This window comes from Lagenorhynchus albirostris, chromosome X, assembly GCF_949774975.1.
Source record: "Lagenorhynchus albirostris chromosome X, mLagAlb1.1, whole genome shotgun sequence".
NCBI classification, from domain to species: Eukaryota; Metazoa; Chordata; class Mammalia; order Artiodactyla; family Delphinidae; genus Lagenorhynchus; species Lagenorhynchus albirostris.
The window spans coordinates 30,349,274-30,377,145 of NC_083116.1; the positions used below are offsets into that span (position 1 = coordinate 30,349,274).

Here is a 27,872-nt window from a genome sequence, read left to right on the forward strand (position 1 = left end):
AACATCTTCTATTTTCACTCTTTGTTTTTCTGGTTTCAAAAATATAGTGCTTTTCACTGATCAGTGAGATCAGAACATATCTTAAAAAGAGCATAAGTATCTTATTCAGGATTCTTGGACTCTAAGAGCTGGGAGGAACCTTAGAAATCATTCTTTGTCATACCACTGTACCTTGAAAGAGAATGTGATATTTAAGTCTGGTCACTTTTCCTCCATCTGTGTACATTCACATTTGATGAGTTAACTCAGTCTTAATTTATATTTCCTTTTTATTATTTTATCCCATTTCATCAATTGTATTACAAATTAATGTTAAAAACCAGTTTACAACAAAAACTTCGACTAGATTTCTCTTTATACATGTGATCACGCCAGAGATTTTTCTCTTGTCCTACACTGAACTGTGTTCCTAATTAACTCACAGTTCGATCTACAAAATACTTTGAAATAGAGTTTTGAAAAGTATATGGATGTTTTAGGTTGTAAGTAGATTATCCAATAGATAATCCCTTAGCATCACTAAACTGAAGTGATTTTCATTCATTATGAGCACTTTCCCTCAAAGGATGTGCATATGTAATCATTTCTGAATGATTCACAGCTAAACAAAAGTTCATGAAACTGGAACCAAAATTTTCGTCTAAAGTAGACCAGTGACCTGGCTCATTAGCATATTTTTCATAAGCATATTGCTGAAGTATATAGATAGATGCAATTAGAGACTTTTCTTTCAAATGATGTGATCCACCATCATATGTTTGGCTTTCTTTCATATAATTATAATTGCAGATTTTATATATATATATATATATATATTTTTTTTTTTTTTTTTTTTTGACTGTGTTGGGTCTTCGTTGCTGCGTGCGGGCTTCTCATTGCAGTGGCTTCTCTTGTTGCGGAGCACGGGCTCTAGGCTCATGGGCTTCGGTAATTGTGGCTCACGGGCTCTAGAGCCCAGGCTCAGTAGTTGTGACTCACGGGCTTAGTTGCTCCGCGGCATATGGGATCTTCCCAGACCAGGGCTTGAGCCTGTGTCCCCTGCATTGGCAGGCGGATTCTTAACCACTGCGCCACCAGGGAAACCCGCAGATTATAGTTTTGAATAGTGGATATTATTTGATTGCTGATGCAGCCTTGCAGATAGCCTGATCTGGGATGAATAATCCTTTAAAATAAAATAGCAGTAAGGAAAGTCGATGTTATTTATTTAGGCGCTTATATGCTAAATATGAACTGATACACTTCTGTACCAGGGAGCAAAGTTTGCAATTAGTTTAGTTACTGTGGTTTATATGAATTATGCAACATGGTATTTGTTAGTAGATGATGTTGAGAATTTACTATTATTTTTATATCACTTAGTCCTTTGGAAAGTAATTATTTCTTTCACTGTGATCTCTTTGCAAGCAAGTATCCCGCCTGCTCTTTTTACATATCTCCTAGTGCAGTGGCTGGCACATAGCAGGTGTTCAGATGTTGAGTTGCTGAATGAATTTTTAAAAATTTATTTATTTATTTATGGCTACACCGTGCAGCATGTGGGATCTTAGTTCCCCGACCAGGGATCGAACGCAGGCCCCCTGCTTTGGAAGTATGGAGTCTTAACCACTGGACCGCTGGGGAAATCCCCAATGAATGAATCTAGAGAGAGTAGTTTTTAGGTCTGTAGCCTTGTGCAAATTATTTCACTCAAAGTGTGTTGCATTTCTTCATTTCATATATAGAGGAATCTAATAAATTACAATCTTGTTAGGGAGTAAGTTACAGCTATCTTTCCTACGAAAAGAACTAATCCAAAATCCTGATTCTGTTCCTTCCTTGCTTTCCAATAAGTACCATGATGCTGACACAGACTGAAAGTAATTTTAATAGAAGCCATTTACCAGTGACCAGAAAACTTTAGTCATCGTTCATCAAATTGTGATTTGATAAAGAAAGTAAGATTATAATCTCTTCCAAGAGAGCAACTACTCTTAAAGTTAAGAGTTATTTGACTTATTTTCACATGTCCTTTACCATGAGGGGAAAACTATTTTAGACAAATTTCTGTTTTAAAACTAGTATGTTTGTACTTAATTGATAATGTGTTTTCTGTGTATAGTTTGAAAACAAGAATGGCTGACTAGGATAAAAGGAAATCTTTAAAAATAAATTTTAAATTAGTACTCAAATAAATGATCCACATTTACTTATGTTCTGAATTGTTTTATACTTAAAAAGGCTAAACCCGGGGCCACGGCAGTGAAAGCGTTGAGTCCTAACCACTGGACCACCAGGGAACTCCCAGCAGATATTCAATTTAAATTAACTAAGTTTTCCTCCTATCAGAAATATTTTAAATAAATGCTTTTACACATTGCTTGGTTAACAATAGGACAGAAAGGCATAGCAGTTACTAATGTATGAAAACAGCATATTCTAAAGCAAAACAATTGATAGTTTGTGAATAAATTTGGATTTTTATTTATTCTCAAATCATTAAATATATACTTACTTTGAATTATTTGCCAGAATGTGCAACTAGTTAAGGAGGGCTAGTCCAAGGAGCCTTGAATGCAAGAGCGTAGGCTATGGCTTTTGTTCAGCAAGCAGAGAGGAGTGATTGAATACTGCTCTTGGAAAACTGTCTCCACTAGTGAAGGGGCTTCTAGTGTGTGGAAACCTTTCCTCCTTCACAGCTCCCTCCCAGAGGTGCAGGTCCCGTCCCTATCCTTTTGTCTCTGTTTATTCTTTTTTCTTTTGCCCTACCCAGGTAGGTGGGGGGTTTCTTGCCTTTTGGGAGGTCTGAGGTCTTCTGCCAGCGTTCAGTAGGTGTTCTGTAGGAGTTGTTTCACACGTAGATGTATTTTGATGTGTTTGTGGGGAGGAAGGTGATCTCCACGTCTCCCTCCTCCGCTATCTTTTTTTTTTTTTTTTTTTTTTTGCGGTACGCGGGCCTCTCACTGTTGTGGCCTCTCCCGCTGCGGAGCACAGGCTCCGGACGCGCAGGCCCAGCGGCCATGGCTCACGGGCCCAGCCGCTCCGCGGCATGTGGGATCTTCCCAGACCGGGGCACGAACCCGTGTCCCCTGCATCGGCAGGCAGACTCTCAACCACTGCGCCACCAGGGAAGCCCTCCTCCGCTATCCTGAAGGTCCCCCCGGTCCTCCACCCCACCCCGTCTCCCCCCGCCCCGCCCCCGCCAAAACTATAAATACAATCACAGTATGTGAAGATGCTATACTGTAACAAATATGTAAGTTATGTTACTAACCAAATCCAAGGAAGAGGTAATAGATACCCGAAGTGTGGTAGGGGCAGTGAGAGTGGAGAGATGGTGAAAGACGCATACTAGAGAGATACTTAGTAGTACTTTGTCAGTTGCCTGGGCATAGGAGAGGGGGGAGAACTAGGGGTCTAAGATGACTGAAATATTTTGATGATAACAACTTTATTTTAGAATCCAGAATATCCTATCTATGTCTCTCTTGAATGCGTGACATCTAGATACATTTGAGATTCCTGAACTTCCTTCTGACTGACCAAGCTTCCAGGAATAATCATTAAGAACTATGTAGTCAAATTCATTTCCCTTGAGAGTACCTTTAAATAAGCCAGTTTTCTCCTTAAAGCATGATCTAGAAAAAGATTGGATTTGGGACATTTAAAATGACTTATTGCTTCAAGAAATAGCTTGTTGTAGATGGGATGAGTTGAGGGGAATAGCATTTAGGCCAGCATTTTCCAACTAGCTGGCCAAACTTTTGACACCCTGACACTCATCTTGGTGAGTCTTCTCTGCGTCCTTCTCACCTGCACTCCGAGAGTCAGAAATTATAAATTGGGGTATGAAACACTGGTTTAAAGGACGGTATGGAAGGAAGGAAGGGAATGCTTCTCTCTTGCTTAATATCCTTCTGTCCTATTTGTCTCAAACAGACGGAGGCAGTACTTCATTACTACTTCACAATTCATAGATCGCTTCTGCAAAACACATACACAGTCTGAAAATGCTCCAATTAGCTTCTATTCAAAATTCCCACTTAGATGACTGGGAAATGTGAGTGCTGGATGCCTACTGTCATGTTGTTTAAATTATACGGTCTGCCTCTACCCTTTTTGCGTTCCACCCAAGAACACAAACTTTCTTTAAGCCAGAGACCATAATGTTCCTAAAAAGAAACACCTTTCCCTCAAAGTGGCAGACTCCTCAATGAATTATAATTTGCATCTACTCCCTCCAAAAAAAAAAATAACCAGTCTCCCTTTCAGGAAGTCATTACCAATTTTATCAAGAATACTTACTATTTGGGGTAAACATAGTCATGGTACATAAATACTTTATGCAAAGGACTCCTTCCTTAGCGTTGCTGTACGATGGACAAAATCTTATAAAAGTGTTGTTTTTTTGTTTTTTTTTTTTTTTTTTTTTGCGGTACGCGGGCCTCTCACTGCTGTGGCCTCTCCTGTTGCGGAGCACAGGCTCTGGACACGCAGGCTCAGCGGCCATGGCTCACGGGCCCAGCCGCTCCGCGGCATGTGGGATCTTCCCGGACCGGGGCACGAACCCGTGTCCCCTGCATCGGCAGGCAGACTCTCAACCACTGCGCCACCAGGGAAGCGCAAGAGGGATGTTAAAGTCTTAGAGCTAAGTTTTATTTAAAAAAAAAAACCTTAATGGTGAGGCAAATATGTACAAAGTGGAAAATAATGTTAATATGAAAAATTGTACTAAAATTAGACTTTTTGCTTCGCCAAGCTCCACGTCTGAAACAAACTTGAGAGAGCTATCCTTAGTGTTATTCTCAGACTCTTTGGGTTTAGAGTCTGTCTTCTGATTTCTCTTTTTGTATTACCTTCCCCTGTCTTAAAACTATTGGCTGTCATATTAAAACATTGGTGTGATTAAATCATATTAAACATTATATTTAAATGAATGATTTGATACATTCATTGAAATAATTAGAGATACTGCTAGGTCATTGCAAAATCAAGGTTGAGATTTGTTACATTTATTACAGGCTTTGAAGACAGAATCAGTGGGACTCGTAGAGCTGCCAATTATAATTCTTAAAACATGGAGTACAATTGGCTATTACTTTTAAGTTGGAAAGTCTTACTCTTTATTGTTTTTTTTCTTATCATGTTTCCTTTTAAAAGAAAAATAAACATGCCCTTAAGACCTGGTCATGAATTACTGACTTTGCGAAGCTGAATATAACTAGGAAATTCAGAAAAGACAGAAAAGGATTGGATTTTTATCACTTGATTAATGATTCCTCCTGTTCCCAAAGAGATTTGTCTCAGTGATTTCTAACTGGTTTTGAGTTTGTGGAATCTGCCTTTATAATAAACTCTAAAATTGGATAACTTGGATGTTTGAATATTTAATAATCTGAAATTTTAGGCATGTGAAAGCTCAGTTCTTTAATAATACACTTTTGCATTGATACGCACTATAGCACCATAGTCAAATTTCAAAGTCAGTGAGCTACAGATAATAGGAATAAAGTGATACTTTGGTTAATATAAATCCTCTGGGAGCAAAAAGCTCCTTTATAGAAAAGTGGCATGCGTGTTGGAGCTCCGGTTCAGTTTCTTCATCTGGGGATAGAAGAAGGAGAAGGCATGCTCCTGACCTCAGGTATAGCTCAGACTTCTCACTGGCCAGGCTGGTGCTGGCTGTAGGGGGGCAGGGAGCATCCTTTCAGAGGATTATAACTATTTCCTCTGTGCACTGGGAACGGGACTATTGATGGTGATGGGAGTCCGTGCTGTTTCCCCCAACCTACACATCCATATTGCTCTCTCTCTCCCACCACTACCACTTGTGTACTTGCTCACCTTATATGGCTTCTTAAGGCAAGGGAGCTTCAACTTCGACTTAGCTTTTTTTATATAGTAGGTATGGAATCAACATTTAGAATTCATTTTTTTTAATTGAAGTATAGTTGATTTACAATGTTGTATTAGTTTCAGGTGTACATACAACATAGTGATTCAATATTTTTATAGATTATACTCTTGTATTTCTGCTTCAGGTATCTATCATCTATCTATCTATATCTTTCATCCAAATATTATGAGAAATGTAAAGAATGAGAAATAGTATATAAACCAAGCTTCCAAACAGTAGAATTTTCTAGTCTAGATACATGAGACTTGATGTAGTTTAATTGGTATATGAATTTTAAAAGGTGAAGGAAGACTAAAGTTTTGAAATATGGTAGACAGAAGGAGCAAACATTAATCTGAAAGTGTTTCAGGGACAGGATTGAGGTATTCAATGCAAATGCTTTATGGTTTGGATAATTAACTTTCATCCTGTTAGAGTAGACTATCATTTGTCATTCCATTTGTTTAGCCCAATTCCCTCATCTGTGTCATAGTGCTATTTCTGTGATGGCGATGGGTGGCTTTGGAATTCAGAATCTGTTCCTTTAAATGTTGGTATCCGTAATGTTAAGTTCTCCCTAAATCTGATCTGAGTTATATCCTAGGATATGCTCCCTCCTGACCCCAGATGTGTTGGGAGAATGGCATGAGAGATTTTTCGCATTGGTATTGTTGTTATGGAAGTAGTGGTAAAAGTGGGTAATTTTAGACTGAAGTAGTTCAACCAACAAATTGCTTCCCTATAACAGAATGTGTCTCTCTGAGATCTTCCTCATGTTTATAAATTAAGCACTGAAACGTTGATTGCTTTATGGCCTCTACTCTGCTATTTTTCATTTTTTAGGCTTGGTGTGATGGGAACAATTTGGTCTCTGGAATCAGACTCAGGTTCAAGTCATAGTTACCAGATTCATGGTGAGGCCTTAAACTCTCTGAGCTTCAGTTTCCTGTCTTTAAAATGGGATGGTTATGAGGATTAAGTAGCATAGAGAACGTGTCTAGCACACTGCCTAGTACACAGCAGGTGCTGGGCAGATTATCTTATTCCTGTGTTAAAACTGACATCAGCTATTTATTAATGTGATTTTATTTTACATGTGACAGACATTTGCATATAAAGAAGCTTCTTTACTTTGGAAAATCATTTTACAGTCTGGCCCTATCACCTTGAAAGTTTTTTCTCTTTTGTGGGCTCTGGTATATAGCTGCAGCAGAAAAGAAAGCCTCAGAAAGGTTAGCAGCTATTTTATATCATCTATGCTAAAGATTTCCATTAGCAGATTTATTGCAAGTTGACAATAATGTACTTATACTTATGTCATTAAAAAATACAAATAACTAACCAAAGCTTTATCTTTTCTTGACTTCTTTCAGGCAAACACCTTGTTGAGGAGACACGTTCTCCATAGTTTCTTAAATAGTGATTAATTTACGCCTTCTTAAGAGAAGTTGCTCCCGCGGGGAGATCGGGGACATCAGCTCCGTGCTTTGTGACCACCTAGAGGGGTGGGATAGGGAGGGTGGGAGGGAGATGTAAGAGGGAGGGGATATGGGGATGTATGTATCTGTATAGCTGATTCACTTTGTTATACAGCAGAAACTAACACAACATTGTAAAGCAGTTATACTCCAATAAAGATGTTAAGAAAACAAAGAGAGAAGTTGCTATGATATTTATGATTTCCTTGTACAGTGATACCATAAATGTCATTTTAGTTGGGACGTATCTTTATTTTTTTATTTTTTAAAATCTTTTATTTATTTTTTAAAGCAGTTTATTTATTTATTTATTTTTGGCCCTGCCGTGTGGCTTGTGGAATCTTAGTTCCCCGACCAGGGATTGAACCCAGGACCCCTGCAGTGGAAGCGCAGAGTCCTAACTACTAGATGCCAGGGAATTCCTGGGACATATCTTCAAATATTTTAGGTTTTAAGGTGTTTTTCTTTTAAAGAAAATACCAGGCTTATTTTATATATATTAAGTTACTTCATGAATTGGAAATTTTCCTTCTTAATTTTAAAAACACTTCCTTTTTTTTCTTAATGGAAATTGAGAGAGAGAGAGAGAGTGTGTGTGTGTGTGTGTGTGTGTGTGTGTGTGTGTGTATCATTCAGTTTTTGATGGGAGGCGTGAAGGAGAGCTGATTCTAAATTTTGTGTGGTAGGAAGATTATTAATATCTTTAGAATTCAATGGAGAATGCATACTTTGAATCTATAGAAAAATCAATGGGAAATGACTAATATCATCTTAAGCTTTTAATTTATTTCTCATGGGGGAAGGAAATACCTTGACGGATTTAGCACTCAAATTCAAATGAATGTGAGAACAGGTGGCTGAATTTTTCCCCCACCTGCCAATGCAGCTTTATAGCAAGAAATGTTTCATTTAGCAAATGCTACAGCTAGCAGACACTTCTCTGTTTCAGAGCAGAAAAACAAATGGCGGGGGAGTTCTTCTTTGAAGAAAGCCTTTTTCTTGATTTTCTTTTTAAATTGTGAGTGTGAGAAATATGTATTTTCTTTTTCTGGGGGACGGGTGGTGAAGTGTGAGTCAGTGCCTTGATTAACCAAGCTGACTTGTTGTGTTGTTATACCATTCATGACTTTTATTTTTGTTTTGTTTTGTTGTTGTTGCACTTCTTGCACACCAACCCACTGGCGCTGACTTTCAGTTAGAATAATATTATTACTCTGGGAAATTGCAGTATTTGAATAATACTTTTGACACTAACTCAGAAACCCCTGTTCTTTTGTTACGGTGGCATTATGTTATTAGAATTACATACATTGTTAGGTTTAACCACTTTGTAATGTGGTAGTCACAAGCAGGAAGTGCTGTCAAACTGATCAGGAGCTGAAGAGAGAAAAGTTAAAGGCATTGATATACTTTTACCTTTCTGGTTTTTCTCTGATTCACTTATTTTTTTCCCGCAGAAATGAAATCAAGTAAAGTAAAGGGAACAACTTGACATGTATTCTGATAGTCTTGGGCAGTACGTTTCCTCTGCAAGTGCATGTATCCTATCGGCATGTTTTATTGAGACTGATGAGTGTCCTAAGACTATTTGAGGCTTTGGAGCCAAACGATGCAATTATGAGATACTCTTCCCTTCCCCATATGGCATACCAACAAACCCGATTGCTATAGTGAATTCTAAGTACACGGTTCTTCATAGAACATCTACCAAACTATTACCTCTACAGAACTATTCATTGTAGAAAACATATTCGAACAAGATCGACAGACCACTCTTGCTGCAGCCCACCCACCAGTAATACAGTCTTTTATTGTCATGATGTTCAGTGTAAAAAGGAAAAGAATGTGTACATTTGATGATTTTAAATTTTTCATTAAAAAATCCATGAGTGAACAATGCCATGCCGATGGCAGGGGCTTAATATTTGTTTGCACTAGCAATTTTGAGAGTATATCTTCTACTCTACTCTTTTATAAGTTTACAGATTTGCTTTAATTTGCATATTCTGGAGTATGAATGGAGTTGAACATTTTTCTATCTGTTAATCATTTGTACTTTTATATTTATGAATTGTGTCCCTATGTCATTTACACCTGTTTCCCTTGGGGTAATTTTTTAAATATGGAAGGCTTTGAGGCAACATTACAATGTTAGTATCACCCTGTTAACACGTGACAATTGCTTAGACTATTTCCTTTGTCTTCAATTACTAGTACAAAGAAATGCCACAGTCTCTGTATGTTTGGTTTGACCACCTTTGCAGAGCTTTCAGTAAGACCATCAGGCAGTGCTTCCATCTCTACCTAATGCTCTTAGAAAAAGTAATTGTTCTCTTTGAGCAAGTGCACTTGAGTGACTCCTGTACACTTTGTGAAAGATTGCTTTCATGCTCTGTGGTCGGTCACTGTTTACAAAATAAGATGTGTCCTGCGGTAGTGGGGCGGGCGGGAATGGTGTGGTAGCAATATGTAGACGCTGGAAGAAAAAGATTCAATTTTTCAAAAGAAAATTGATGAACACAATCTCTCTCCCATGAATAATTTTACAGTTTTGATGAAATAGGACTATTTGGACAGGGTTTGCTTGATTCTAAATTGGCATGTAAAAGTGAATCCAAATAACAATTGTTTTTTTTTTTTTTTGCTTTTTTTTTTTTTCTCTCCAAATAACAATTGTTTAAAGCCGACTTAGGAATTATTCTTCAATGAGTTTACATAGGACAAAAGCCTTTCCACATAATTATCTTATAAACTTCGAAGCTATTATGTACTTATCTCCTGTAAACAGTTGATTTTTCAGATTGATGGACTGGAGGAGAGCAGAGGTATTCTATTATTAGGCAGTCTTGGAGGAGTTAGTGGTAATTAATAATCCTACTGTGTTTCTGACTGCCAGCGTTACCTCATGGAGTTAACTCTCAGACTGGGAAGTTATTTAGAACATGAAATTTCTTTAGAAAATCTGTCCGGAGGAGGTTAATCCCTCTGTACCGGGGTTTCTCAACCTTGGCATTCTTGAAAGTTTTGCCTGAGCACTGCTTTGCCGTGGAGACCTCTCCTGTGCCTTGTAGGATGTTTAACAGCATCCCACCAGATGAGAGTAGCAACGCCTCACTACCCTGCGACCACGTAAAGTGTTTCCAGACATTGATGCCCCTCCCCGCACTGAGAACCACTGCTTCTTTTATTGCTTTCAACCATATGACTTAGAAAGGATAAGATTAAAAATGTTATTTGTTCTTGGAATTACTCAGATAATCATTCCTTTAAGGATAGTTTGATGTCATTGTGGCTTGGAGTTTGCAGAGAGGTTTCACCTCCTTGCACTGTTGAAGAACAATGCTCTTCACATCCAGTCAATAGACTTAGTGAGTAGGAGATAGAAGGGAATATTGAATCTGCTGGGGAGGTTGACATGACATGTGCTGTTACTGATGCAGAAATAATAGGGAATGTTCTGAATGTTTAAAAGTCAAAAGATGTTGTTAAGGAGTCATGAAAAAGATGATTTTAGTGAAGACTTCTTTAGCTTTTGAAGTAATTAGTTAGAAAGCCAGACATATTATCTTGCCAAGAATAGGCTGCATTTTTATATTCTGCCTTTCGATTTTAAGAGCAAGAGACAAATGACATGGAAACAAGTTGTGATCTGTAGTTTATTTAAAAAAAAAATACAATTTCCAGGATATGTCATAGGGGCAGTGCGGTTTCAGCTTTACTCCTGTCCCGTTTACATCTGTGGTTCTGTGAAATAATAATTGACGGTCATTTAAGGCACTGCATGATAAAGAAATGTCTCTGGAATGATCCACAGAAATGAGATTCTGTATTCATTCAGATGACATATATTAAACCTCTCATGTGCCAGGTTCTGTGCAGGGAATACAGAAACTAATGAAACATTCTGCTTGAATGTCCCATTAAAATAATTCTGGATGAATGGAAAATTTCTGGTTAGGGATACCAGTCACCATCAATCTATTTCCCACTTTTCCATTTGATTCTGTAATTAAATGTCTGTCTGCGAAAGCTGGTTAAAAGTATCTGCAAATGTATGTATGCTATATATCATGTATATAATTTCTTTTAAAAAGCTATTTCTGAAGCTAGTGGAAAACTATATTCATTTTCTTTTATGCTTGTTAAAATCTTATTTAAATTATTATCTTCTTTATTAAATATCCATGAGAGTTGAATAAAACATGGTTATATATTATTAATTCATTTTTTGGTTATACTATGGCTCTAATATCGTTAAGAAGAATTGATGTCACCCTTAAGGCCAGGATTTTTGCTAATTATTGCAGGATTTAAAGCCATTTGGTTGGTGTCAAAATTCAAAAAGGAGGATCTTTGTTAAAAGTATGGTATTGTTGTAAAACTTTTTTTCCTATTAAAACTGATCCACTTAGATTATAGGTATGGTAGGGAAAAGGTGAAATCTTTTATGGTATTGGATAGAGACGAGTTAGAGAAACCAATAATTCAACCTTCGGGAAGTTAGAAATAAATAGGAAAAAGGCATAGTTCTAGCACTTGGAAATCCATTCTTCCTTCCTCCCTTCTTAATGTCCATTTTAGCAGTCTGCCCATCATGAATGCACAAACCCGTTCAGAGGCATGGGGCTCCCTGCTCTCAGGTGATTCAGAAGCAGTTTTAGCAGCGTATACTTAAGGAAACACAAGTCTGCCTAGTCTAAGGAATAATGAAAGGTTGTACCACAATGGTCAATTTTTAGTGTAACCTGAGGCCTTTAACTATTATTTCGCCATTTTCTCTGTGAAACTAACTACAGGTTGACTACAGGTTCTCTAATGCTTTTTATGGTCCCTGAAAAATTGCTAATGTGATATATACACGGGCATAGCTTACGTTTATTATTTTTATTATTTGTTTGTTTGGAAAGATGAAAAGGCCACTACACTGTAGCTGTTTCGCTAAATAATCCCAAGTGATTATTTAGTGAGAGATACTGCTAGAAAAAGGAATTCTTTCATGTGTAAATTTTTTTGTTCAGTTGGGGTTGATTAGAACTATAGTAACACAAGAGGAAGTAATGTATTAGGATGCCACAGTTAATCTTTGACTTTTACTTATGGGGTCTTTGGAGTTTGGAAGCAGACTAAACTTAGATTCAAATCCTGTTCCAGTCCCTTTAATAACTTTGTGACCTTAGGTAAGTAATTTGTAACCCTTCTGTAGCTCATTTTCCCTACCCTTAATAAAAAGGAGATACTAGTAATACCTGTTACAGTGGATTGTTTTGAGGATTATATGAGATCATGTGTGTAAATTTCTTGGCAAGTACCTGATATATGGTGACTGTTCAATAAATGATAAATGTTACGTTTATCTTTCTAAAAGTAGGGATTCCAAAGTACTTTTAACTGTGAATAACACAATTTGATGGTATTGCTACCTAAACCACCCAATACCAAAACAATTACTTTGGCACTAGAGAAACAAACCCTTTGTAATTATAGTTTTGAGCCAGCTTTTAGTTGATTTCTCAGTTCCCATTCATCTATTCTGACCTCGGAAAGCTTTTTACAAATATATATCTATTTCTTCTATGATGTAGAATGGTATGAGCCTAAAATACAGTGAAACAACATTCAGTATATTCCATAGTCAGATGATTGGCACATAATCAGAGAGTGTCTGTTTCTCTAAATCATCCAGTTGTTGTGAATTATATGACAAGTTTTCATTTGTTTTTCTTTCTGATTTAAAAACCTTTTCAGATCTCTAGTGGAAGAGGAAGACCAACACATGAAATTGTCCCTTGGAAGCAGCGAAATGGGCCTCTCCTCCCATTTGCAGTCTTCCAAGGCGGGAACCACACGCATCTTTACCAGCAATACCCACAGTTCTGTGGTGTTACAGGTAATCTCACTGTTGCATTATTCATAGCTTTAAAAACCACCCAGGGTTTTTGTGGTGTGGGATGTCACTAGTGGGAGAGGTTGTGCCTGTGTGTGGACAGGGGGTTTGTGGGAACTCTGTGTACTTTCTGCTCAGTTTTGCTGTGAACCTAACACTGCTCTTTAAAATAAAGTTTATGAATAAAAAAAACAAAGAGCAAACAAATAGAGGAGAAACCTTGAGGGGGGGAAAACTGCATACCTTCCTGGTGTTAAAAAAAATTCTGAGTTCATTCTTTGTTTCATTTGTGTAAGGGAGGTCTTGCTGTCATGCCACATTCTTACAGAATGTTGTGTCTGGCAACGTTGACTTTTCATTATGTCTCAGCCAAGGTAAATATCACAAAGTCCCCATATTAAAGTTTCTAGTTCCTCCCTCACAACCTATTTTCCCATCACCTTTATCGTAGTTCTCAAGATCGTATTTATTTGGTGTCTCAACTCACATTGGCAATTGTAGGTATGGGAGTAGGGGTGAGGGCCGCTGGACGCAAACACACTGATACATGCAAGAAGTAATAACTGACATCAAAGGAGAGGACAGAAAAACAATAGAAAGCCAAAAGAACACCAAAGCCCTGCAATGTGGGGCTGTGTAACGTAGGGATAAGCAGTCCAAGTACTTCTGACTATTGTGGACACTCCCTGACCTCGGTGGATGTTGCCGAGTTACAGAGCAATAGTGTAATGCTTGATGTCCATAAATTCCTGTTAGATATAGTCAAATTATATCAGGCTTCTCAGCTTAGTAAGTTAAGGAAAATAAATCCTTCTAAATCTGTTTTTTAAAGAAATTTCCCCAGATGAATTTGGTATGAATGCATATCCTTGGTCAAGAACCATGATAGTCCAGCAGTATATAGTATATAGTATAGTATATAGTATAGTATATAGCATAATGGGAGACGGAAGCTTGCACTTTGCTGTGTGGCCTCGCTGTGTCATGTAATTTCTCTGGGATTCATTTTCCTTATCTCCAGACTATGACTCTCGAGTGGGAGATTTCTAAATTTTCTTCTAGTTCCCATCTGTGATTCATTGACATCTCATCTTTCCAACGTTTCAGTTCTAATGGGATCTGGTTCATCATATCATCAACAGAAATGAGAGGGTCAGGAAGGAAAAGCTTCCCATCTCCTGGTATCTTAGTTTATGTAAATGGTTTAATTGTTGGTTTTACAAGATTACGGGAGGAAGAGAATAAGGGGTCAAACAGTTAGGAAAAGCATGAAAGGAAGAGGTTTTTTGTTATATTAAAGTACTTTCTCTAAAGAAACATAGAAACTCACTTACCCCTCCGCTATACTTCTGCCCTATCCATGACCATATTCATGTGTTAAAGCCAATTTTTGTGGTCCTGCTAATTTTTAAAGTTTACCTTAAACCAACTAATGAAAGCCACTGCAGTGCAAAGAGATTTAGAACAGTGGTCCTCAAATTTTATTACATATCAGAATCACAAGGAGAAGGGCTTGTTAAACAGTGAGCAGTGGGCCCCATCTCAGAGTTTCTGATTCAAGAACTCTGAGGGTCGGGCCCAGAAGTGTGCATTTCTAACAAGTTTCCAGGTGATGCTGTAGGTCCAGGGAGCATACTTTTTGGAAACACTGTTCTAGAGGCAGGGTCCTTTTTACACCAAGAGAGATGGCCTCTCCCTTTCTCCCTATGTATCATATGGACATTACAAGTTATTGTTATAATGGGGACACACCGGAAGTAGCTTAAATATCCATCAGTAGGGAAATGGTTACTTAAATTATGTTGCATCAAAACTGTGTAATACTGTGCAGTCACTAAAAGGAGTGAGCTAGATCTGTGTGTACTGAATGGAAAGGAAATATTAAATGAAAAAATAATAGGACAGCTGTGGCATAGCTACACAATGGAATATTATTCAGCTCTATAAGGGAATGAATTTCTGATACAAGCTACAACGTGGATTAACCTGGAAAACATTATGCTAAGTGAAAGAAACTAGTCACGAAGAGCATATTTTATATGATTCCATTCATACGACATTTGCAGAATAGGGAAAGGTACAGAGACAGAACATAGACTAGTATTGCTCAGAATTGGAGAAAATCAGAGGATATAAGGATGATAGCTAAAGGATGCGGGGTTTCTTTTTGAGGTGATGAAAATATCCTAAAATTGATTGTGGAGATGGTTGTACATATACTGAATTGTACAGTTTAAATGGGTGGATTGACATGTACTCACTGCTATATTTAAAATGGATAACCAACAAGGACCCAATGTATAGCACAGGGAACTCTGCTCAATATTCTGTAACAGCCTAATTGGGAAAAGAATTTAAAAAAGAATAGATACATGTATATGTATAACTGAATCACTTTGTTGTACACCTGAAACTTACACAACACTGTGAATCAACTATACCCCAATATAAAATAATAAGTTAAAAAAAATAAATGGGTATATTGTATGGTATGTTAGTTATATCTTAATAAAGCTGCTTAAAAAAAAGTAACAGGGCAATATATATTGTATAATCCCGTCTATTTGTAGAAATAATATACAATATGTATACATATACATGCATGTAAATGCATAGCAAAAGGTCTGGAAACATTAGGGAGGCTGGTGAATGATGTCTTACACTTTGCTCTGGGTAATCCTGCACTGTTTAATTTTTTTTACTATGGAAATATTTTTGTGTCTAACTTAAAAAATATAATGGTGACCAAACAGTTGTAGCTGGGTCTTAGAACCCTTAGCTCTGTCACGTTTTAGCTTGGCTTTTGTTGATCTAGGCTGGCGGTAGGAATGGAGATGTGAAAGTAACCCGAGAGTTCATTCTTTCTTCAACTGATTTTTTATGTTATAATATTTTCTGTGGTGGTGTAGAGGTACCACTCCATATTGCTATTGAAAAACATTGTATGCTCTCTTTAAAAGTCTATTAAGGGCTCCCCTGGTGGCGCAGTGGTTGAGAGTCTGCCTGCCGATGCAGGGGACACGGGTTCGTGCCCCGGTCCGGGAAGATCCCACATGCCACGGAGCGGCTGGGCCCGTGAGCCATGGCCGCTGAGCCTGCGCGTCCGGAGCCTGCACGTCCGGAGCCTGTGCTCTGCAACGGAAGAGGCCATAACAGTGAAAGGCCCGCGTACCGCAAAAAAAAAAAAAAAAATAGTCTATTAAAAATTATGTTCTCACTAACTGAGATTTTTTAAGTCCAAGCACTAACAGAGACTGGGGTTTTTTGGTATCTAATCTTAGGTGTATGGTTGTCAAGGGAACAAGCTAGAGAAGTGTTTAATGTGTAAATGTTATCATTGTTTTAAAATTAGCAATCACACAAGCTCCAGCTTCAAAAGGCATTGAAAGTAGCTGTCAGGGGAACAGATCCATGGGGAAAAACTATTTAAAGAAGTCTCACTCTGAAGGATACCCTAGTGCACAACCACAGTGGGAAGGACATGAGTTTAGGCTAAAAGTGGAATCCTAGTTACCAGCTAGTTATGTGACTTTGGGAAAGTCTCTATCCCCTACGGGCCAGTTTCCTTATCGGTAATGTGCGTAGTGGATGTGAGGATTAAATGTGACAATTTATGGGAAAGTAAGGTGCATAATAAATATCCACTTATTTTCCTTCCATTTGAGCCAAACAGGGAAGGTGTCAGAGGAAATGTTGATCAGAAGTGATGGGTGTGCCAAAGAAGGTGTCCATCTGGTTGGCTTGATCTGCTCCAGCAGACTGTCTCCACTGAATAGGCTTCTGGAAACTAGGCTGTCAAAGAAAGTGCCTGGAAATAATTTTGATACCTGACAGGCTCGAATTCCTAGAATTCTGAACCAATTCCGGGAGAATTCATGATGGAGTTAGCAGTGCAAAATACTTTTACTCAAGTAAGGAAGATTAACCAGGGTTTGCTTAAGTAGTAATTGGTGAAGTCAAGAATTATTTCACTTCCCTCACTCCTTTACTACTGCTACAACTGTGGTTACTTCTCATGGAAAACGTCCATCCTTTGGCTTCACCCTGTTATCCCAGGTTGTTAACATCTTTTAAACCCCATACTATGGTGATTCATCAAATCATACTCTTCTTAGCATCTTCATTTTTTTAAAGTAACAACTTTAATTTTCATCTATATTATCATCTTGTATGTATCCATTAGTAGTCATTCCCCATCTACCCCAACCCCTTTCCTAACCCTAGACGATCATTAGTCTACTATTTATCTCTATAGTTTTACCTATTCTATATATTTCATGTAAATGGAATTATACAATGTATGGTCTTTTGTGACTGGTTTCTTTTACTTAGCATGGTGTTTTCAAGGTTCCTCCACACTATAGTATGCATCAGTGCTTTTTTCCTTTTTATGACTAAATAATATTCCGTTGTATGGATATACCACTTTTATAAAAATCCATTCATCCATTCATGGACATTTGGGTTGTTTCCACTTTTTGGCTATTGTGAATAATCATGCTGTGAACATTCATGTGTGAGTGTCTGTATGGACATGTTTTCATCTATCTTTTGTATATACCTAGGAGTGGAATTGTCGGGTGATATATCATTGTGTTTAATCTTTTGAACAACTGCCAGGGTGTTTTCCCAAGTGACTGTGTTTTTACATTCCCATCAGTAAAGTATGAGGATTCCAATTTTTCTATATTCTTGCCAACACGTGTTATCTATCTTTTTGATTATTGCCATACTAGAAGGCGTGAAGTGGTATCTTACGGTTTTGATTTGTATTTCCCTGAGTGCTAATGATATTGAGCATCTTTTCATTTTTGCTTATGGCCACTTGTATATCATCTTTGGAGAACTGTCTCTTCAGGTCAGTTCTCCATTTTTTTAGCTGAGTTATTTATCTTTGTATTATTCAGTGGTAAGAGTTCTTTATATATTCTAGACACAAATCCCCTAGCAGATACATGATTTGCAAGTATTTTCTCCCAGCACCTTCAGTTTTGTGGTCCCTTATTGGTCTTCCATAACTACTCTGCCAATCTTCAGTCCTTTATCCATTCGACCATATGATCTTTGCTACTGCTTTACCTTAGTAGAGTTAATGGGACAGATAGTCAAGGCAAATTTCTGGAAGACTTCTGATTTTTCATTATTCTCTAAACATATGTTATTCTTTTATACTTAAGTATCTTTGCACTCATCCCTTCTCCCTGGAATGCCCTTACTTAAATTTCTTGGTCTGGTAAACCCCTATGTATTCATAACGATCCATCTTAAATGGTAAACGGTAAAACTGGAATATCAGTTTCGGCCTAAACTCACATTCTTCCCACTACAGTTATGCAGTGGGTAATTCTGCAAAGTGAGACGTCTGAAAACAGTTTCTCCCATGGATCTGTTCTTCTGACAGCTAATTTCAATGCCTTTTAAAGCTGGAATTTGTGTAACCTAGGCAGAGTTGGCAGCTTCTACTTTACCCCCCTCTTAGCCCATCAATATTACATATCGGTGAGATCCACAAGATCTAGAGTCTAATTTGTTGTTTCTGTCTGCGTATGATCTAGTGCTGGGGTACATGGTGAATGATTAATAAATGTCAATAGATTATAATTATTGTTATTTATTATTAATATTATTCTTATCATTGAAAGGGATAATACATATAAAGAGCCTAGCCCAGTACCTGGCACAGAGGAAGTACCCAATGCTTTTTACTGCTCTTATTGATATTGTTTATGGAATAAATGAATTTGGATAGCACTTATAAGTCACTTTCACATATGCTTGCCTCATTAATATGTGAAACAATTTTGTGATGTACAAAAGGCAACAATTATTATCCCCATTTTATAGATTGGGAAACTGAAGCTCAGGAAAGTTAGAAGGCTTGCCCAAATTCACTTGTCCACTAAGGGACAAAAACCAGGACTTGAACACAGGTTTTCTAAATGTAAATTTGTATTTCTTCTAATCTTACTCTAAAATCTATTCTCTTTTTAATGTCTTTAAATATTAAGTTTTCACTGAATATAAATATAAAAAGATATATTAAAGGCTAAAAGATAATTTGGCACGAATGATATAGTAAAGATTTTATTCTTAATAGAAATAACAGAATTACACAGAGTGTCTTCATGCCTGCCTGCCCTTCCTCCCTTCCCCTGTCAAAATGGGGGTGAATGGGGGAACCAAAGAGAAAAAAATGTTAACTGCCATTTGGAAACATCCCTGTTAGGACAAGGAGGCCATAAGTAGAGTACCATGTTTCAGCCTATCAAGCTTGAAAACGCCTCCCGGCTCCAGATGTCTAGATGCCTAATGGATATTTTCTCATGTTAAGATTGGTGCCTATCAGATTGCTCTTCCATACTGCCCTCCATTTTACCTATTTATTTTCTCTGTTCAACTTTAGTTGTAAAGTCAATGACAGATTTGGTTGTATTATCTCAAGTTATTATCTATGTAATAGACTGCTAAAGAAATGGCTTTTCTCAAGAGCCTATACAAATTAACCTGCATTGCTTTCCAGTGGGCTAACTTCATGAAATACTTATCCTAAGGTAAACGTTTGGGTTGCTGATCGTGTCATGTTGATGAACTGTACCCTATTTAAAAGTTTTATGATCATAAGATAAGCAACTTTTAAAATATATTATTAGCATAAGAAAGGCATAATGATTTTAGAATAAGTTATATTTTATAAAAGAGGAACTTGAATAATCCAGATTGTTGAAGTTTTTATTAAAATGATACTTTTTATTTCTTTATTTCAGTTTCCTGAATGTCACCTAGAATATAGGGAAATGAATATATAATTTTTCTTGGGGATAGTTCTTCAGGTACTCAGGTTAGGGTACAATAGGTTATTCTTATACTTCCAATTGAGTGTGTATCTTTAGTATATAAGTTGGAAGAGAGTCTACCACCTTTCCTTTTAGGCCACTTTACTGTATCATTACCCTGATCTTTCAAATGAGTTTTTTTGTTGTTTTGATATTTAGCATGTTTTAAGTGATAGAGAGGACCAGTACATACCAACCGAGAGTTAAATATGCTCAAATACATACTTTCAATTTCTGATTGTCTGTTGCTAGTATATAAAAATACTGTTTGTTACTGATTATTCATCTTGTGTCTTGCAACCTTGAAAGACTGACTTATTAGTTCTAGAAGCCTTTTTGTAGATTCTCTAGGATTTTCTACATAGACAACCATTTTGCATATAAATAAAGATAGTTTTATTTCTTCCTTTCTAGTCTGATGCCTCTTATTTCTTTTTCTTGCCTTATTGCACTGGGTAGAAACTCCAGAAAAATGTTGAATAGAAGTGATCAGAGTGTACATTCTTGCTTTGTCCTAATACTAGGGGGAATGCATTCATTCTTTCACCATTAAGTGTGATGTTAGGTTAGGTATAGATTTGAGGAAGTTTCTTTCTGTTCCTAGTTTGCTGAGAGTTTTGTGTGTTTTTTTCCAAATTGAAATTGATGTTGGATTTTGTCAAACACGTTTTTGCACCTATTGAGATGATCTTATCATTTTTCTTTTTTAGTCTATTAATGTGAATTATATTCATTGATTTTTGAATGCTAAAGCAACCATGCATTATAGGAATAAACACCACTTGCTCATGATGTATTATCCTTTTTATATATTATTAACTTTGATTTGATATAGCAGGAATTTTTGCATCTATGGTCATGAGGGTCTTTGGTCTTAGTTTTCTTTGATTATCTTTGTCTCGTTTCGGTAGGATAATAATGGCCTTGTAGAATGAATTGGGACATGTTTCCGCCTCTTAAGTTTCTGGATCTGTTTTTGTAGAATTGGTGCTATTTCTTCCTTAAATGTAAGGTAGAATTAACCAGTGAAAATTCAGTTTTATAGTATATATATGGCTACTCAGTTTATCTATTTCTTCTAGAGTAATTATTAGCAACTTGTGTCTTTCAAAGAATTTGTCCATTTCAACTGAGTTGTCAAATTTATGGGCATACAGTTGTTCATATTTTCTTGTTATCCTTTTAATATTTATAGAGTCTCTACTGATATCACCTCTCTCAATGCTGTTATTGATAATTTGTATTTTCTCCATTTTTTTCCCCCTAATCAGCCTGGCTGGAGTTTTATCAGATGTATGAATCTTCTCAAAGAACCAGCTTTTTGGTTGCTTTTTAAACATTTCTCTATTTTCCTGTTTTATATTTCATTCATCTCCACTTTGATCTTTATTATTTCCATTCTCCTGTTTAATTTGGAATTAATTTGCTCTGCTCTTTCTAGTTTCTTGAGGAAGCTGAGATCTTTCATCAGACCGATAATAGTCTTTGCTCTGAAATCTATTTTGTCTGATATTATAGTCATGCCAGGTTTCTTTTAATTCGTGTTAGCTTGGCATATCTTTTGCCATCATTTTACTTTTATTTTTAACTAACATACAGTAAAACTGATTTTTTTAAATTGATCTATACATATGTGAGTTTTCACAGATATATTGTTTCATGTAATCATCACCACAATTAAGATGCAGGACTGTTCTATTATCCTAACGTACTCTCTCTTTTTTTTTATAAATTATTTATTGTATTATTTATTTATTATTTTTGGCTGTGTTGGGTCTTTGTTGCTGCGCACGGGGGCTTTCTCTAGTTGTGGCGAATGGGGGCTACTCTTCGTTGTGGTGAGTCAGCTTCTCATTGCGGTGGCTTCTCTCGTTGTGCAGCACGTGCTCTAGGTGTGTGGGCTTCAGTAGTTGTGGCATGCGGGCTCAGTAGTTGTGGCTCATGGGCTCAGTAGTTGTGGCTCACGGACTCTAGAGCGCAGGCTCAGTAGTTGTGGCACACGGGCTTAGTTGCTCCGCGGCATGTGGGATCCTCCCGGACCAGGGTTCAAACCCGTGTCCCCTGCATTGGCAGGCGGATTCTCAACCACTGCACCACCAGGGAAGCCCCTAACATGCTCTCTTGTTACACTTGGTAGTCACACTCATCCCTACCTAAGCCCTGGATACTACTGATCTGTTTTCTGTCACTGTGTTTTTGTCTTTTGAGAATATTATGTAGATGACATCATACAGTCTGTGAGCTCTTGAGACTGGCTTCTTTTACTTTGTGTAATATCTTCAAGATCCATTTACTTTGTTTTGTGTATCAGTAGTCTATTCCTTTTTATTGTTAAGCAGTCTTCCATGGTGTGGAATTTTGTGGGGTCTCTTTTTCCTGATCCTCCATCTCCACCATCTCCCCAGTACTTCCCAGTTCTGTAGGGCTCTCCTTATGGTCCTCTGGCCTGAAAGCTGGGACTTCATCTGATCAAAAAAGGTTCCTCTCAGAATTTTAGGAATTTGCTGTCACCACTGTTACGACTGTCACTGTTGCCACCACCAGTGCCTTGGAATTGCCTGGGGATTGGGGCTCAGAGGAAAACAGAGGGAAAAAAAGTGAAATGGATCTTTTTCCACTCCCTGTGAGCTTTCAGAATCCCTTTCCTTGCTCTTCCAGCCAGAAGTAGAGCTTTCTCAGTCTGCTCCCAGATGACTGCCTCCAGGTTATATGATGCCTTAAGTCCAGGCTCGGGTACACTGGGGGGAAAAGTAGGGAGTAGGGTGGGGACTCAGCATGAGTTTGGTGGCACGTTCCTTTCTCATTTCTTCCCCAGTTCTTCTGTTTTCATTAACGTATTTTCTATGTATTTTTAAGCTTTGTGAGGTGGAACCTCACACTTATTCTAGAGCAAACTTTTTCCCAGTACTGAGACAAATCCTTTTGAGTTCTTTACCCAAAGCCCTAGTATTATGAGGTTACCAGTCTTGTGGTTTGAATAGGATCTGTTTCCAGCATTTGGCGAACCTTGAAGAGTGTTCCCTGTGCTCCTTTTAGGTGGTTCTTTCCCCCAGACAAATGCACTCATCAGTACTCATCTATATACTTGAGGGGGGATTGTTTGTAGATCTCCATAGCCCTCTCTCTGTGCAGAGCTCCCCTCTTGTATTCTGCCCTACAAACCCAGCTGCCCTAAGACACTCAACCCTGGGAAAATGCTGGGCTTCGCCTGGGTTCCCACTCCCTGTACCTCTGGAAACTCCAGGCCATAAACAATCATGGGGCTCCGCTAACTTGTTTCTCCTCTTTCACAGATCTTCTCCTTCATCCAGCCTGAAACTCTTATTTTTTATATATTTTGCCTGATTTTGAGTTGTTTCAAGAAGTAAGGTAAATCCACTCCCTGTTACTTCATCTTTGCTGGAAACAGAAATCTATGGGCTATACATTGACCCTTGAACAATGCGGGGATCAGGAGTGCCAGCCCTCCATGCAGTCGGCCCTACATAGCCGCAGTTCCGCATCTCCAGATTCAGCCAATCGCAGATCGTGTAGTACTGTAGTATCAATATTTACTATTGAAAGAAATTCACATGTAAGTGGATCTGTGCAGTTCAAACTCATGTTGTTCAAGGGTCAGCTGTAATTAAATGCTAAATTTAATTACAGACTCCAGATGCCTAAGTCTTTTAGAGATTTGGTTAGAGAGAGCTTTACATAGGAGGTCAAATTTGAACTCGGCTTTGAAGGAGGGAGGATATTCTATGTGAAAAATAGAATAAAATAGCATAATTTAGCACAATAAATTGGCATAAATAAAGGTACTGGAAAAGGAGTAAGCCTGCGTTTTTACCGATGAGGTAGTCTGGAGAACAACCTGATAAGATGGGTCAGCATACTTAGGGAAATGATGAAAAATAAGGTTGAACAGTTGAGTTGGGGCCAGATTAGAGAAGTCTTTAAAGCCTTATATAATGATATAATGCAGTGATGGAAAGCCATTAGCAGTTTTTAAACTCCAAGCAGTGTTATATAATGAGAATAGAGTTTTAATTAATATCTGTTCCTTTTCTGTCCTCTGAAATGAACAGTGTCTCATAAAAACATGACTGTGATATTGCTTTGATCAAATACATTACATTTACTTAAAGATTAGAGTAAACCTATTCCTCTACCTTCTCTTCTTTTAGTTCCTTAATCTTTGTTCATAAAACAATTTTAAAGTTAATAATTTTTATTGCTCTTCTTAGGATGCATTTCCTTTTTACTCCACTTCCTTTTTGAAATTACGCTGATCAAAACTAGGTAGAATCTGCTAGTAAGTTATTGCCAATGCAGAATTTAGTGGAAAGATGTGCTTATCAGATTACTTTTTAATACGTGAGAGTATCAATCTACCTTTTTTTCCACAGTAGCATTCTATTTATTTTGAAAGCTATTGACATCCAACCAACTTTTGGTATACATTATTTGTAGCTCATCAGGTTTCTATATTATAGTTGTGTAATGTCAGTACATACCCTCCTCTCTTTTATCGTGACCATTTAAAAATTTATCAAACTCATTTAAAATGTTTCAGTCCTTCAGAGTATGACATATGTACCTCCCTCTATTTAATAGTATTTGAAGTTTCGATATATTAGGTAAATTTACTACAGAGAAGAGAAGAACCTTTTCTTTAAGAACCTTTTTCTAATGCTTATTTTTTCCCTAAAAGGATGTGAAGAAGAAATAAAAAAGAAGATATGGGGATGTTAATAGAAGAGGGAAAGGGAAATAACAGAGTAAAGAAATTGAGAACAGACAATAATCCCCTCATAAATAGAACCCAAGGCTCAGAAAAAAATAGAAAAATAGAGAACTAAGATAAGGATTGAGTTAGAAAGAAGTTGAGTTTAAAGCAGTAAAAACAGTTTAAAGACACTCCAAAAAGACTAATGGGAAACTTTGAGCAATTTTGCATAAAACACAGCTGTATCTGTATATCGTGGGTTAGCATGCAGAAATAGACAAAAATGTTTATAGAATTCTGGCAAGAGGAATCAGTACAAATTTGGTGGAAGAAAATGATTTTATAATAAAAGGACACATTTTAAGTGTGCAAGGTATCTTCAAGAATATTCCTAGAGTTAAATAGGGGGAAAGATTATAACAGTGAAAGCAAAAGGTAGACGTACAGAGGGCAGATGAGAATTGTGGAAGAGAATGACCCCCCCTTTTCTTATTTTTATTTTTAAATTTTGTATTATTTTTATATTTTCTTGGACGTGCTGCGCAGCATGTGGGATCTTAATTCCCCGACCAGGAATCAAACCCGCGCCCCTTGCCTTGGAGGTGCAGAGTCTTAACCACCAGGGAAGTCCCCCCTGCCCCACTTCTTTTCATGTGTACATTCTTCACAAGATTAGAGTATAAAAGTTGTTTAGAAAAATGACTGTACTTCTGTACGACAAAGTATGTTGTAGAGGAACTTTAGTTTTTTTTCTCTTTAGACACAGCTGGGATAGTACAGATAACAACGTGCAAACAAGATATTTAGGTCTGTATGAAAACAGTCTGAATTGACAGATCTTATTTGGATAAGGACAGCAATAATCAGGAATAAAATTAGCAAATATGGAATTGGATAGTGGGATTATTTGTGCATTTGAAAATAAAGGTTATGAAATGTATAGAAAGGGAAACTACTTTACATGCAGTGAAAACAAATGCAAAACCTCTCAAAAGCGGACAATTTGCCAAAGGTAGATAAATTAAGCTTAGGATAGAAAATACTCAGAATGTGATAAAAGTGGTCTAGGAGCCTCAGCTTCCTTTCTGTGGGGATACCAGATTATACTGAGAATGGTTAGAGGATTTTTTTTTTTAATAGTGCAAATGGAAGCAAAATGATCAAATCTGTGAAGAGGGTAAAAGCTACTAGTGTCTTAGCTGAACTGTCGAGATTTTAAAGATTGAGTAGAAACCTCAACAAGCAGTTTTAATGGAATATGGACCAAATGAGAAAGGACACAGGTAATGATACAGGAAACATTAGCCATGCCTTTTTTCAAAGGGGAAAAGAAGGAATAATAAATAGTAGGAAAGAAGCCTACTGACATTACTCAGTTCTCAGTATAAAATATTTGTAGGAATATTTTAAAGGCAGGAGGGCCAGCAAATGAGCCAAGAAGGTTTTGGGTTTTTTTTTTTTTTTAGTGGAAGAAAATAACTGATTAGATAAAATCATTGCTTTTGACTGAAGAAGCCATGATTGCCTTTCAAAGATATTATCCACATATACCTTAGAGAGGAAGATTCAAAAGTTATTTGCTGAATAAAAATAAAGTAAGATGGCATACTGTACCTAGTTTCATCTGATGGGTATCTTGACATCTCTCTTTTTTGCCAGTACCCAAGGTATGATAAATTTCCCAACATAAACTATATGCTTTAACTTGCCAGTAGCTATTAAAACTTTAAAAGTATGCGTTGTTTAAACCAACAATTCCACTTCTAGAAATATCTCCCACAGATCTACTCACACAAGTAAATATATGTACAAGGAAGGTCATTGCAGCATTGCTTGTAATAGCAAAAGTTGAGAGACCAAAAGTGAGGAATGGATGAATAATTATGGTAGACCCCATACCCCATGAAATTCTGTGCGTCCACTAAAAAGAATGAAGTAGATATGTGTGTACTGAGACAGAGGGCTGTCCATGTTACACACTCAGGTGAATTTGTGTGTGTGTGTGTGTTTTTGTGGTACGCGGGCCTCTCACTGTTGTGACCACTCCTGTTGCGGAGCACAGGCTCCGGATGGGCAGACTCAGCGGCCATGGCTCACGGGCCCAGCCGCTCCGCGGCATGTGGGATCTTCCCGGACCAGGGCACGAACCCACGTCCCCTGCATCGGCAGGCAGACTCTCAACCACCGCGCCACCAGGGAAGCCCAGGTGAATTTTAAAAATGCATAACAGGGGACTTCCCTTGCGGTCCAGTGGTTGAGACTCCGCGCTTCCCACTGCAGGGGCGCAGGTTCTATCCCTGGTTGGGGAACTAGGATCCCGCATGCTGTGCGGCCCGGAGGGCCCCCCGCCCCCCAAAAAAAGATACGTAACAGTAAGTGTAGTATCCTACTTTAAAAACTCCTATATCCATATGTGTAGAAAGTGGCCTGGAAGTATATATACTAAACTGCTAACAGTAGTTACTCCTAGTAAGTAGAAGAGGCGGACTTTACTTTTCTATTTTTATCCTTCTGTATTTTTACAACAAACATATATCTAAATTTTTTAAACCTGAAATTTATCTGAAGGAGAAAAAAGCCAAGCCTTTGGGAGCCAACCTTTTCCCCCCAAACCCTGGTTCAATTCCTCTTCTCTCATCTTGGCCTGTACAGTTTACCACAAATAAGCACTATAGGCACAATTTATTTTATTATTGAGAGTAGGTTCACAAATAAAGTTCCTGGTTTCTAGTTAGCTTGTTATAAAATTCAAGTTCTACATGTTGTTGTTGTTGTTTTGTTTTTTTTTGCGGTACGTGGGCCTCTCACTTTTGGGGCCTCTCCCGTTGCGGAGCACAGGCTCCGGACGCGCAGGCTCAGCGGCCATGGCTCACGGGCCCAGCCGCTCCGCGGCATGTGGGATCTTCCCAGACCAGGGCACGAACCCATGTCCCCTGCATCGGCAGGCGGACTCTCAACCACTGCGCCACCAGGGAAGCCTGTTGTTGTTGTTTTTAATACCGAGTGGTGGCTTCTGGGTAAAGTCTGGTTTGTTTGGTCAAGCATTAACTGAACATTTGTTAAGTGCCAACTGTGTGCCAAGCACTGGGGA

At 37.8% G+C, this 27,872-nt stretch overlaps 1 protein-coding gene across 1 annotated transcript in view; it reads left to right on the plus strand.

Annotated features, from left to right (window-relative positions):
• KLHL13 (kelch like family member 13) overlaps window positions 1-27,872 on the plus strand; it is a 72,765-nt gene that overhangs the window by 21,065 nt on the left and 23,828 nt on the right. The window contains exon 3 of the mRNA XM_060137593.1: window positions 13,099-13,240. Coding sequence (XP_059993576.1) covers window positions 13,099-13,240 — 142 coding nt within the window. The remainder of the gene's footprint in view (window positions 1-13,098; window positions 13,241-27,872) is intronic.